This window comes from Photinus pyralis, unplaced genomic scaffold (genome assembly GCF_008802855.1).
Source record: "Photinus pyralis isolate 1611_PpyrPB1 unplaced genomic scaffold, Ppyr1.3 Ppyr1.4_LG10, whole genome shotgun sequence".
Lineage (NCBI taxonomy): Eukaryota > Metazoa > Arthropoda > Insecta > Coleoptera > Lampyridae > Photinus > Photinus pyralis.
The window spans coordinates 11,910,342-11,921,627 of record NW_022170250.1 but is presented as its reverse complement, the minus strand read 5'-3'; the positions used below and the strand labels follow the sequence as shown (position 1 = coordinate 11,921,627).

Sequence of the window (11,286 nt, the reverse complement as noted above, 5' to 3'; positions counted from 1 at the left end):
GCTCTTGCAGGAACAACGACCTTTTTTTCATGGCCAGCAATACGGAACACCAGGGAGACGACTTCCAAGGTTATATGGACCAGTCACAGACGGCGAATCTTAAACGAGCGGCGGTGTATAAAGTAGGCGTGCTGGTTCTTTGGCGGAATAGAGCTACGGACAGGGCGGACACCAAGGTGAGTTGTAAATTGGCGAGCATTTCGAAGGATATTTGGGAATTTTAACTGGACGGGGTGTTTGTAGCATGCGCACACGTTTATCATGTAGAATGGTGACGCCTTATCCATAGAAGCGGGCGAACTTCCTAGTGCAGATTCTGGAAGAGGCGCGACCGTGGGCGATTGACGGAGGAAAGTGGCGCGTCAGTTGTTGGACCATGGATTCGCTGACGAAATGCGCGCGTCCTTAGTCTTAGGGGACATGGCGCTAACGCCTATACCTCGAACGCAGGCGGCGGAAAGGGTTGCGAGTGGATCAAGTGTGGCATTTACGGAGACGGCGGACAGCAACGAGGCGTGTGTGCACCCGGGGGGATGTGATGTTTGGTGGAACCATTTGATCCCAATTTGAACTATTCCAGGTAGAACGTCCTCCTGGCGCTAGGATGCTCTGAGTAGAAATGCGGTTGGTACTCCCAGTGGGCAATATAGATGGCGGAGTCTGATTGGTCCCCTAACAGTTCAATTACGGGACCTGAATGCACAGGAGCCGGTGAAGACGGAAGGCGATATTAACGTGAATTATAAGGTGAAGAATCACACCCCGTAAGGGGTTCCAAGGGGTATAATGTTGGTGGAAGAGTTCAGTAAAGGTTTACAGCTGATGTCCTCCTTTAAGACGCCGTTATATATGGCGTCGCTTACTAATGCGTTCGCCTCTTCCACCTGCCCTGCTTTCCGACAGAGCAAAGATTTTGCCACATGGCAGTCCCAGTCAGTGGATCGGGGATTCCGAAACCTACAGGCGCCCGCAGTGGGATTCCAGGTTTAATGGATAAGAATGTGCCTGTGTTCCGAAAGCGGCGTTCCTTGATTGAAAGTGGTAGGCGTAAGGCGTTCTTCCATTAATAAATATGTTAATTACTCCCTAGGTCTAACAAATTCTTTGAAAAGTGTAAAAGAAGCGGTCGTTTTTTTAAAAATTAATGATTAGTTCAGATTTAAAACGCGCGGGTCATTGCAACTACCGACCTAATTAAGCTATTTGAACTACTTGTAACTCGCGTGTAAAAGTGACATTAACATTAAAAGTGCAAAAAAATTCCATGTTTACATTTCAAAGTGGTTGCATACGTAATTTCCCCAATACAAAAGTCGCTTTTCTTTTCGTTAATTAATGAAAATGCTCTACTAATGACCTTTGAACTACTGCAGCACTTTCTCAGGCTGTACGTGAATGTATTTTCAACTCGAGACTTGATCAAAGAAGATAATGCTTCAGCTGTGATGATAATTATTTTGTAATGCGTAATCGCGATTGATAAACGTAACTCGCCCGAACCATGAAAATGTGAAACTAATTAACGAAGGAGAAATGGGCCAGAATCAATCCCAATCCACTTCGGTCAAATCCAAATCCCGGGACTCCGCACCGCCACCGACTGCCAACGGTAACGGCTCTCGTAAGATTATCTCGAGAACACCATCTGCCGCGAGCATAAATGACAGACCGCTCAATCTGATGCCGATCGACAAGCTCTCGAAGGTACGTCCCTACTTAAATCCGCAGCCTAATTTAACCTCACTTGCAGATCCTATCTTCGAAAAGTCAAGCGCAAGAGGGCGTCAATGGGATCACGTTGAAAGTCTTCACGGTAGAGAGAGAGAGACACACACGCGGGAAGGTCGTAATACGTTTTCTTTTAGCAAAACCTGTTCCCGAGGTATCCGCTGTTCGCCGAGAAGCTCTTCGCGTACTTTCTCCGCCTGGCCAAGTCCAAAAACGCGTACCTAAGCAACTCGGGATTCAAGCAGCAGGCCGAACGTTTCCTCGCCGTAAGTTTAAAATATGCAGTACATTTCTTGTCAACTGAACTCTCCCCCCTCTCTCTAGGTGCTCGAAGATGACAAAGTTCACCACATCCTGGTGCAGATGTTCGCAGGTAGCGACGAGAATGTGACCCGCGATGACATGTACTCGCTGTTCATGTCGACGTACCACGTCTCGATGGATCACTACTCGGAGGGGCCGCAGATGTGCGTCGCGATTAACAAGACGTTAACGGCAGTCATCGAGAGCTGCTTCCTGAAGAAGACCTCACTGTCGTGTCAGTACGTCGTCCATTGGATCGAGGAGAACTGCCCCCGACTGCTGCTGACCCTTCACAGATACGCCGTACATTCCCTAGCGACTTCGTATCGAACTTTAGAGACTCACGAGACTGACTTGGCGGCAGGTATAACTTTCGTCGTAGGCGTTTCGGGTTAGAATTAAGTATAATATCGGTGTAGGTCTTGCGACGGACGCACAAGGTTCGCTTTTATTAAGCTAAGTCTAATTATACTTAATTTGGTAGGTTTAGAGTTGGCGACGCCCGTCTTGGAACAACCGCCTCTGTTTAAAGACGGCGAGTATCACCCCCACTTGTTGCAGATGAGCATGTCGTGGTTGCTGGCGGGGGCTCTTCCTCCTTTATACTCGCGACCGCAGAGGGCAAACTCACCAAGCAATAGCGGAGTCGGTCAGTATGCAGGGTGAATTGGTGATTTGGGGGCGGTATGGAATACCCCCCAGGAATTGAAAGATTTGACATTCCTTGTCCTATAACTATCATGAGACTTTCGTGCGCTAGAGGGAACGGCTGGGGGGTGTTCCACACCCCGCAGACCCCCCGGTGCTACATTCTCTCTCAAAATGTTCACCCCCAACGACCCCCCCTAATAGTTTTTCATAAGGGAATATTAAAAAAATTATGATGTAGAATATGTTGGGAAGAATGTAGCACTGGGGGGTATGGAATACCCCAATACCCCCCAGGAATTGAAAGATTTGACATTCCTTGTCCTATAACTATCATAAGACTTTCGTGCGCTAGAGAGAATGGCTGGGGGGTGTTCCACACCCCCCAGACCCCCCGGTGCTACATTCTCTCAAAATGTTCACCCCCAACGACCCCCCCTAATAGTTTTTCATAAGGGAATATTAAAAAAATGATGATGTAGAATATGTTGGGAAGAATGTAGCACCGGGGGGGTGGGGGGTATGGAATACCCCAATACCCCCCAGGAATTGAAAGATTTGACATTCCTTGTCCTATAACTATCATAAGACTTTCGTGCGCTAGAGAGAATGGCTGGGGGGTGTTCCACACCCCCCAGACCCCCGGTGCTACATTCTCTCTCAAAATGTTCACCCCCAACGACCCCCCCTAATAGTTTTTCATAAGGGAATATTAAAAAAATGATGATGTAGAATATGTTGGGAAGAATGTAGCACCGGGGGGGTCTGGGGGGTATGGAATACCCCAATACCCCCCAGGAATTGAAAGATTTGACATTCCTTGTCCTATAACTATCATAAGACTTTCGTGCGCTAGAGAGAATGGCTGGGGGGTGTTCCACACCCCCCAGACCCCCGGTGCTACATTCTCTCTCAAAATGTTCACCCCCAACGACCCCCCCTAATAGTTTTTCATAAGGGAATATTAAAAAAATTATGATGTAGAATATGTTGGGAAGAATGTAGCACCGGGGGGTATGGAATACCCCCCAGGAATTGAAAGATTTGACATTCCTTGTCCTATAACTATCATGAGACTTACATGCGCTAGAGAGAATGGCTGGGGGGTATTCCAGACCCCCCGATGCTACTTTCTCTCTCAAAATGTTCTGCCCTAACGCCCGAGTCATTTGACCATGCGTCCCTAGGTCTATCGAGTCAAGCGTTTTTGATGAAGTTGTTGTGCGCCGTACCGTCCCATTGGATAAGTCTATACGACTCGGAGGAAAACGGTATCGGTTCCAATCGTTTTTTGCACCACGTCCTCGCGTACAAGGGCGCCACCTTGTGTCTACTTAAGGTGGACGGCGGTTCGATTTTTTGCATCGGCTCCCCAAACGAGTGGAAGGAATCGCACTTGTACTGGGGCGGGGAGGACGCGATTCTATTTCAGATACTTCCCACGTACGTGTCGGCGACCGTTACCTGCTTGTCGTTATCCCATTTTTTTGTAGATTTCGGATGCTCGAGAGGGGTTCGAAGTCGCTGTACCTAAACCTGAGCATTCGCGGGTACCCGCAAGGACTGCGAGTGGGCAAGGATCCTCGCGAGCCGATCATATCGATCAATTCGGGATTCGACAAGGTACGTTCTTGGTTTTTTCGCTCGGATTTTGTAACGAATTTCCCACAGTTGGAGTATAGAAAGATCCCCTACAGCCTGGATCGCGTCGAGGTTTGGGGTTGCGGCGATCAAGCCAGTCGTGATGCGCAATTGGATGTTAAGAAATGGGAGGTGAAGGAGGCGGAGCGGCAACGGAACGTCAAACTGAGCGCCGCAGATTGGTTGGATCATCCCGACAGATATCTCTTGGAGTTGGCCGGACGGCCGCAATACAATAATCAGAATCCGCCATTATAATACCATTTTCTTTAGTTTACGGTACTTAATTTTACCCTTAATTGATGCTCTTAGGTGCCTTACTTAGTATTTGTATTGTACTTATTTTTAACTGAGATTCTTTCCAAATGCGCCCAGTGATATTTTCCGGATCTTTTTCTAGAATTGTAATTTTGAGGATGCCACCTACATTTTAAATGTTATACAATTAAATAAAGAGTTTTAGTTTTTTTTCTGATTAAGCGGTACAGTGAACAAACTAGGTTCATGTACTAGGAGCAGAAACACCTAACATCATGTGCTCCTGCTATGTTTTCCTAGTAACTTGAACCTAACTACCACCCTAACCTAACCTCACTAAAATTGTATTTTAACTTTCAATCTCCTCGCACATTATATTCTCCTGATACCAGATTTTTGAGCTAACCTAACTACCACCCTAACCTAACCTCACTAAAATTTTATTTTAGCGTTCGATCTCCTCGCACATTATATTCTCCTGATACCAGATTTCTGAGCTAACCTAACTACCACGCTAACCTAACCACACTAAAATTTTATTTCAATCTTCAATCTCCTCGCACATTATATTCTCCTGATACCAGAATTCTGAGCTAACCTAACTACCACGCTAACATAACCACACTAAAATTTTATTTCAATCTTCAATCTCCTCGCACATTATATTCTCCTGATACCAGATTTCTGAGCTAACCTAACTAGCACGTTAACCTAACCACACTAAAATTTTATTTCAATCTTCAATCTCCTCGCACATTATATTCTCCTGATACCAGATTTCTGAGCTAACCTAACTNTGGCAAATTTTTAAATCGAATGAAAGCTTTGAAATAATTCTAACAGGGCTAGAAAAAGACCTCTTCGTATATTATGTTCTCCTAGTAGCACGACACTTTTGCATAAGTTTGTCGACAAGTAACAGGTGTAGTATTAGGAAAATAAACACCTCTTCGCACTCATATGATCCTGATACAGAATTGGAAAATTTTTAAATCGAATGAAAGCTTTGAAATAATTCTGACAGTGCTAGAAAAAGACCTCTTCGTATATTATGGTCTCCTAGTAGCACGACACCTTTTGCATAGGTTTATCGACAAGTAACAGGTGTAGTATTGGGAAAAGAAGCACCTTCTCGCACTCATATGATCCTGATACAGAATTGCCAAATTTTTAAATCGAAGTTCTCCTAGTAGCACGACGTTTTCCCGAGAAATTTTGGTGCAGTCCATTTTTTGAAAAAAGGAAGGTTATACACTGCCTTTTTTTGCCCCGAAAAAAAAAATTGTCTCAGATCGTCCACGAAAAAAATTTTCTTATAGAATGTGGCCTGTAGAATCCATAATTTCAAACAGTTCCAAGATTGGGCTACTAGTTCAAAAGTTACAGCCCTTTGAATTTTCTTTCGAAATTGGTCTATAACTTTTGATTGAGAAGTCTGATCCAAAAAGTACAAATTGTTTTGGATTCTACGCACCAAAATCTCACCAGAAAACCAAGATCTGTAGAGCAATTGTAGTTTAAAGGCCCGGTTTTTGAATAGATAGTTTAAATACCGGGTGATTCATTGGAAGTGATGATCGCTTGAATTTCGCGCGTAAGGTTTTAGTATTTTTTGCATTATTGATTGACGGTTTGAATTTCGTTAGTAATTTTTATCTGTCATGACTGTCATTTAAGAAACCGGTGTCGCCGTTAATTGTTGTGTGCCATTTGCGGTTTATTACTTTTTCCATTTTGATCAATTTTTAGAGTTGATGCACTAAAATATGTAAGAAACATGACTGTGTCTAGTGTTAGTTTATAATGCGTGGTAAAACAGAACCAGTATTTGTAGGTTATAAATAAGTAAACGATTTACTGAAAGCACGATGATACACCGCTGCAATTAAATAAATGATCATCAGTTAGTACCAACTTCAAAATTTTGTTGATTTGCGGGAAATTCAAATTGTCCTCACTACTAATGAATCACCCGGTACAATAAGTACTAGTGCGCCATCTCCTTGGCAATCGATACACTTTCTATAAATTATAGTTTTAGAAGTCTAGTTGAGATGTCGCCACGTATGCAACTTCTTTTAAAATTTCATTTGAATTTATGCGATTAATAGCAACGTCGCACTTATTATTCCTTAAATGCACTGCCGTTTTTAAGTTTTTCGGGGCCCTGGGACTTACGTTCGTAGAGGCCTTCCTTACCCTCAATAAAAGTGGCAGATTGGGGAGATTCAAGCAAATCCCCAATTTGAATATGGGCACTCGATATTTGTGTAGCCTGGTTTGTAGGCAACACACCATGCTCAATGAACAGAAAACATTTATTTTTGCAATTCGAAACTTCTTACGCATAGGAGTTTATTTAAAGCCCTTGAAAGAACAATTTCAATAACAGGTACATTAACTGAACCGTTTTACAACAACTTTCACACGAAGATCGCACAAACAACACATTTTTGGGTGCTTGCAAACTGCGTAACACTTTCGCTCCTTTTCGCTGCCAATTTCACTACCGTTTTTATAACTTTAGTTCTGTCGAATGAACTCAAGGCTCAATTGTTTAACGAATAGCTTCGCACCATCGGCAGCCGCTGCAATCTTGTAATCGTTCCGATTTTAACGTTGAAAAGTTTGAATGGGTTTTCTGCGAGTGCTTCAACGTGTCCTCCTGTTTTGGTTACAAAGCCTTTCCCTTTTCAATTTGTGTTGTCCGAATTCAATGCTAATTTTTCTCACCCATCGAGAACTACCAGTCTTCCGATCGGACGACACAGAGCGATCAGTATCATTTTCCGCAATGCCCGAGTCTGCCGCTTTCCTGTCACTCCCAGTAGCCAGTTCCACAATTTAAACCTGTAAGCGAGAAAGGAATGATAACAAAGTTTAATTTTTGACTATAAAATAAAAAAATTCATTTATGAATTTGAGGTTAAAACTATATATATCTATGGAAGCGTCTATGGTTTTTAATTGGAGCGCTCTGACATCTAACGTTAGTTTCATAAAGTATACAAAAAAAGTAGTGTGGCGACATCTTTGAGGTGTAGGTTGCAACTAAAATAATGTTGGTAACAAAGTGTCCTGCATTTTTCGATAAAATGTTAGTCCACAATAATAAAGACAGATGTCACAACAGTATATTCAGCTTGGATTATTTTAATCACAAGATTTTAATATTACCAAAAACTCAGGTAATTAGGCTATAAACATTTTGCGTTTTTTCTATTTTGTCGCGACAAAGTGACATTCCTCGAAAAAGATGACGTTTGCGTTGTCAAATACGAGCGCAAATGCCTACTTTGGATATCGATTGTAGAAAAAAATATTTGTTCGCAATATACGAGTTAAATCGCCATAAGAGTACGCCGCAATAAATAAGAATTTTAAATCGGTGTTCGTTTTAAAGACTTTTGAGAGTTAAGTTTCATGTGAGTTAGGTTAGATACAAGATTTGTAAAAATTTAAAACGCCCAAAGTAATCTGACCTAACCTAACTAGCACTCTAACCTAACCTCACTAAAATTTTATTTTAACTTTCAATCTCCTCGCACATCATATTCTCCTGATACCAGATTTTTGAGCTAACCTAACTACCACCCTAACCAAACCTCACTAAAGTTTTATTTTAACTTTCAATCTCCTCGCACATCATATTCTCCTGATACCAGATTTTTGAGCTAACCTAACTACCACCCTAACCTAACCTCACTAAAAATTTATTTTAACTTTCAATCTCCTCGCACATTATATTCTGCTGATACCAGATTTTTGAGCTAACCTAACCTCACTAAAATTTTATTTTAACTTTCAATCTCCTCGCACATTATATTCTCCTGATACCAGATTTTTGAGCTAACCTAACTACCACCCTAACCTAACCTCACTAAAAATTTATTTTAACTTTCAATCTCCTCGCACATTATATTCTCCTGATACCAGATTTTTGAGCTAACCTAACTACCACCCTAACCTAACCTCACTAAAATTTTATTTTAACTTTCAATTTCCTCGCACATCATATTCTCCTGATACCAGATTTTTGAGCTAACCCAACTACCACCCTAACCTAACCTCACTAAAATTTTATTCTAACTTTCAATCTCCTCGCACATGATATTCTCCTGATACCAGATTTTTGAGCTAACCTAACTACCACCCAAACCTAACCTCACTAAAATTTTATTTTAACTTTCAATCTCCTCGCACATCATATTCTCCTGATACCAGATTTTTAGCTAACCTAACTACCACCCTAACCTAACCTCACAAAAATTTTATTTTAACTTTCAATCTCCTCGCACATGATATTCTCCTGATACCAGATTTTTGAGCTAACCTAACTACCCCCCTAACCTAACCTCACTAAAATTTTATTTTAACTTTCAATCTCCTCGCACATCCTATTCTCCTGATACTACCACCCTAACCTAACCTCACTAAAATTTTATTTTAACTTTCAATCTCCTCGCACATCCTATTCTCCTGATACCAGATTTTTGAGCTAACCTAACTACCACCCTACCCTAACCTCACTAAAATTTTATTTTAACTTTCAATCTCCTCGCACATGATATTCTCCTGATACCAGAATTTTGAGCTAACCTAACTACCACCCTAACCTAACCTCACTAAAATTTTATTTTAACTTTCAATCTCCTCGCACATGATATTCTCCTGATACCAGATTTTTTAGCTAACCTAACTACCACCCTAACCTAACCTCACAAAAATTTTATTTTAACTTTCAATCTCCTCGCACATGATATTCTCCTGATACCAGATTTTTGAGCTAACCTAACTACCACCCTAACCCAACCTCACTAAAATTTTATTTTAACTTTCAATCTCCTCGCACATCATATTCTCCTGATACCAGATTTTTGAGCTAACCTAACTACCACCCTAACCAAACCTCACTAAAGTTTTATTTTAACTTTCAATCTCCTCGCACATCATATTCTCCTGATACCAGATTTTTGAGCTAACCTAACTACCACCCTAACCTAACATCACTAAAGTTTTATTTTAACTTTCAATCTCCTCGCGCATCATATTCTCCTGATACCAGATTTTTGAGCTAACCTAACTACCACCCTAACCTAACCTCACTAAAATTTTATTTTAACTTTCAATCTCCTCGCGCATCATATTCTCCTGATACCAGATTTTTGAGCTAACCTAACTACCACCCTAACCTAACCTCACTAAAATTTTATTTTAACTTTCAACCTCCTCGCACATCATATTCTCCTGATACCAGATTTTTGAGCTAACCTAACTACCACCCTAACCTAACCTCACTAAAGTTTTATTTTAACTTTCAATCTCTTCGCGCATCATATTCTCCTGATACCAGATTTTTGAGCTAACCTAACTACCACCCTAACCTAACCTCACTAAAATTTTATTTTAACTTTCAACCTCCTCGCACATATTCTCCTGATACCAGATTTTTGAGCTAACCTAACTACCACCCTAACCTAACCTCACTAAAGTTTTATTTTAAATTTCAACCTCCTCGCACATCATATTCTCCTGATACCAGATTTTTGAGCTAACCTAACTACCACCCTAACCTAACCTCACTAAAGTTTTATTTTAACTTTCAATCTCCTCGCACATCATATTCTCCTGATACCAGATTTTTGAGCTAACCTAACTACCACCCTAACCTAACCTCACAAAAGTTTTATTTTAACAACTTTCATTCTCCTCGCACATCATATTCTCCTGATACCAGATTTTTGAGCTAACCCAACTACCACCCTTACCTAACCTCACTAAAATTTTATTTTAACTTTCAATCTCCTCGCACATGATATTCTCCTGATACCAGATTTTTGAGCTAACCTAACTACCACCCAAAATAAAATTTTAGTGAGGTTTAGGTTAGGGTGGTTAGTTATGGTAAGCTCAAAAATCTGTTACTCAGTGAGAATATGATGTGCGAGGAGATTGAAAGTTAAAATAAAAATTTAGTGAGCGTTTATGGTTAGGGTGGTAGTGTAGGTTAGCTCAAAAATTTGTATCAGGTGAGAATTATGATGTGCGAGGAGATTGAAAGTTAAATATAACAATTTTTAGTGAGGTTAGGTTTAGGGTTCGCGTAGTTTAGGTTTAGCTCAAAAATTGGTATCGGAGAATATTGATGTGCGAGGAAGATTTGAAAGTTTTAAATAAAATTTTAGTTGAGGGGTTAAGGTTAAGTGGGTGGTAGTTAGGTTAGACTCAAAAATCTGTATCAGGAGAATCATGATGTGCGAGGAGATGAAAGTTTATAAATAAAATTTTATTGAGGCTTAGGTTAGGGTGGTCAGTTAGGTTAGCTCAAAATTTGGTATCAGGAGAATATGATTGTGCGAGGAGATTGAATAGTTTAAAATAAAATTTTGTGAGGTTAGGTTAGGGTGGTAGTTAGCGTTAGCTCAAAAATCTTGGTACTTAGGAGAATATTGATTGTGCGAGGAGATTTGAAAGTTTAAAACTTAAATTTTAGTGAGGTTAGTGTTAGCGGTTGTTAGTTAGGTTAGCTCAAAAATTTCGGTATCAGGAGAATATGATGTGCGAGGGAGATTTGAAAGTTGAAAATAAAAGTTTTAGTGAGGTCTAGGTTTAGGGTAGTTAGTTAGGTAGTCTCAAAATCTTTTGGTATCAGGAGATATGATGTGCGGAGATTGAAAGTTAAATAAAATTTTAGTGAGGTTAGGTTTA

The 11,286-nt window shown here is 40.8% G+C and overlaps 1 protein-coding gene across 2 annotated transcripts; it reads left to right on the top strand.

Annotated features, from left to right (window-relative positions):
- The first annotated feature begins 1,229 nt into the window (after nucleotides 1-1,229).
- Nucleotides 1,230-4,788, top strand: LOC116161563. 2 transcript variants are annotated; one of them, XM_031474951.1, is made up of 9 exons: nucleotides 1,230-1,704; nucleotides 1,751-1,813; nucleotides 1,866-1,994; nucleotides 2,053-2,395; nucleotides 2,451-2,471; nucleotides 2,522-2,680; nucleotides 3,867-4,122; nucleotides 4,173-4,302; nucleotides 4,351-4,788. In XM_031474951.1, the coding sequence occupies exons 1-9, from the start codon at nucleotides 1,534-1,536 to the stop codon at nucleotides 4,576-4,578; spliced, it is 1,500 nt and encodes a 499-aa protein (XP_031330811.1). In that variant the 5' UTR covers nucleotides 1,230-1,533; the 3' UTR covers nucleotides 4,579-4,788. The 2 variants fall into 2 exon arrangements, with proteins under 2 accessions (XP_031330811.1, XP_031330812.1); XM_031474952.1 differs by lacking the exon at nucleotides 2,451-2,471 and having other exon boundaries at nucleotides 1,232-1,704; nucleotides 2,516-2,680.
- The last annotated feature ends 6,498 nt before the right edge of the window (nucleotides 4,789-11,286 follow it).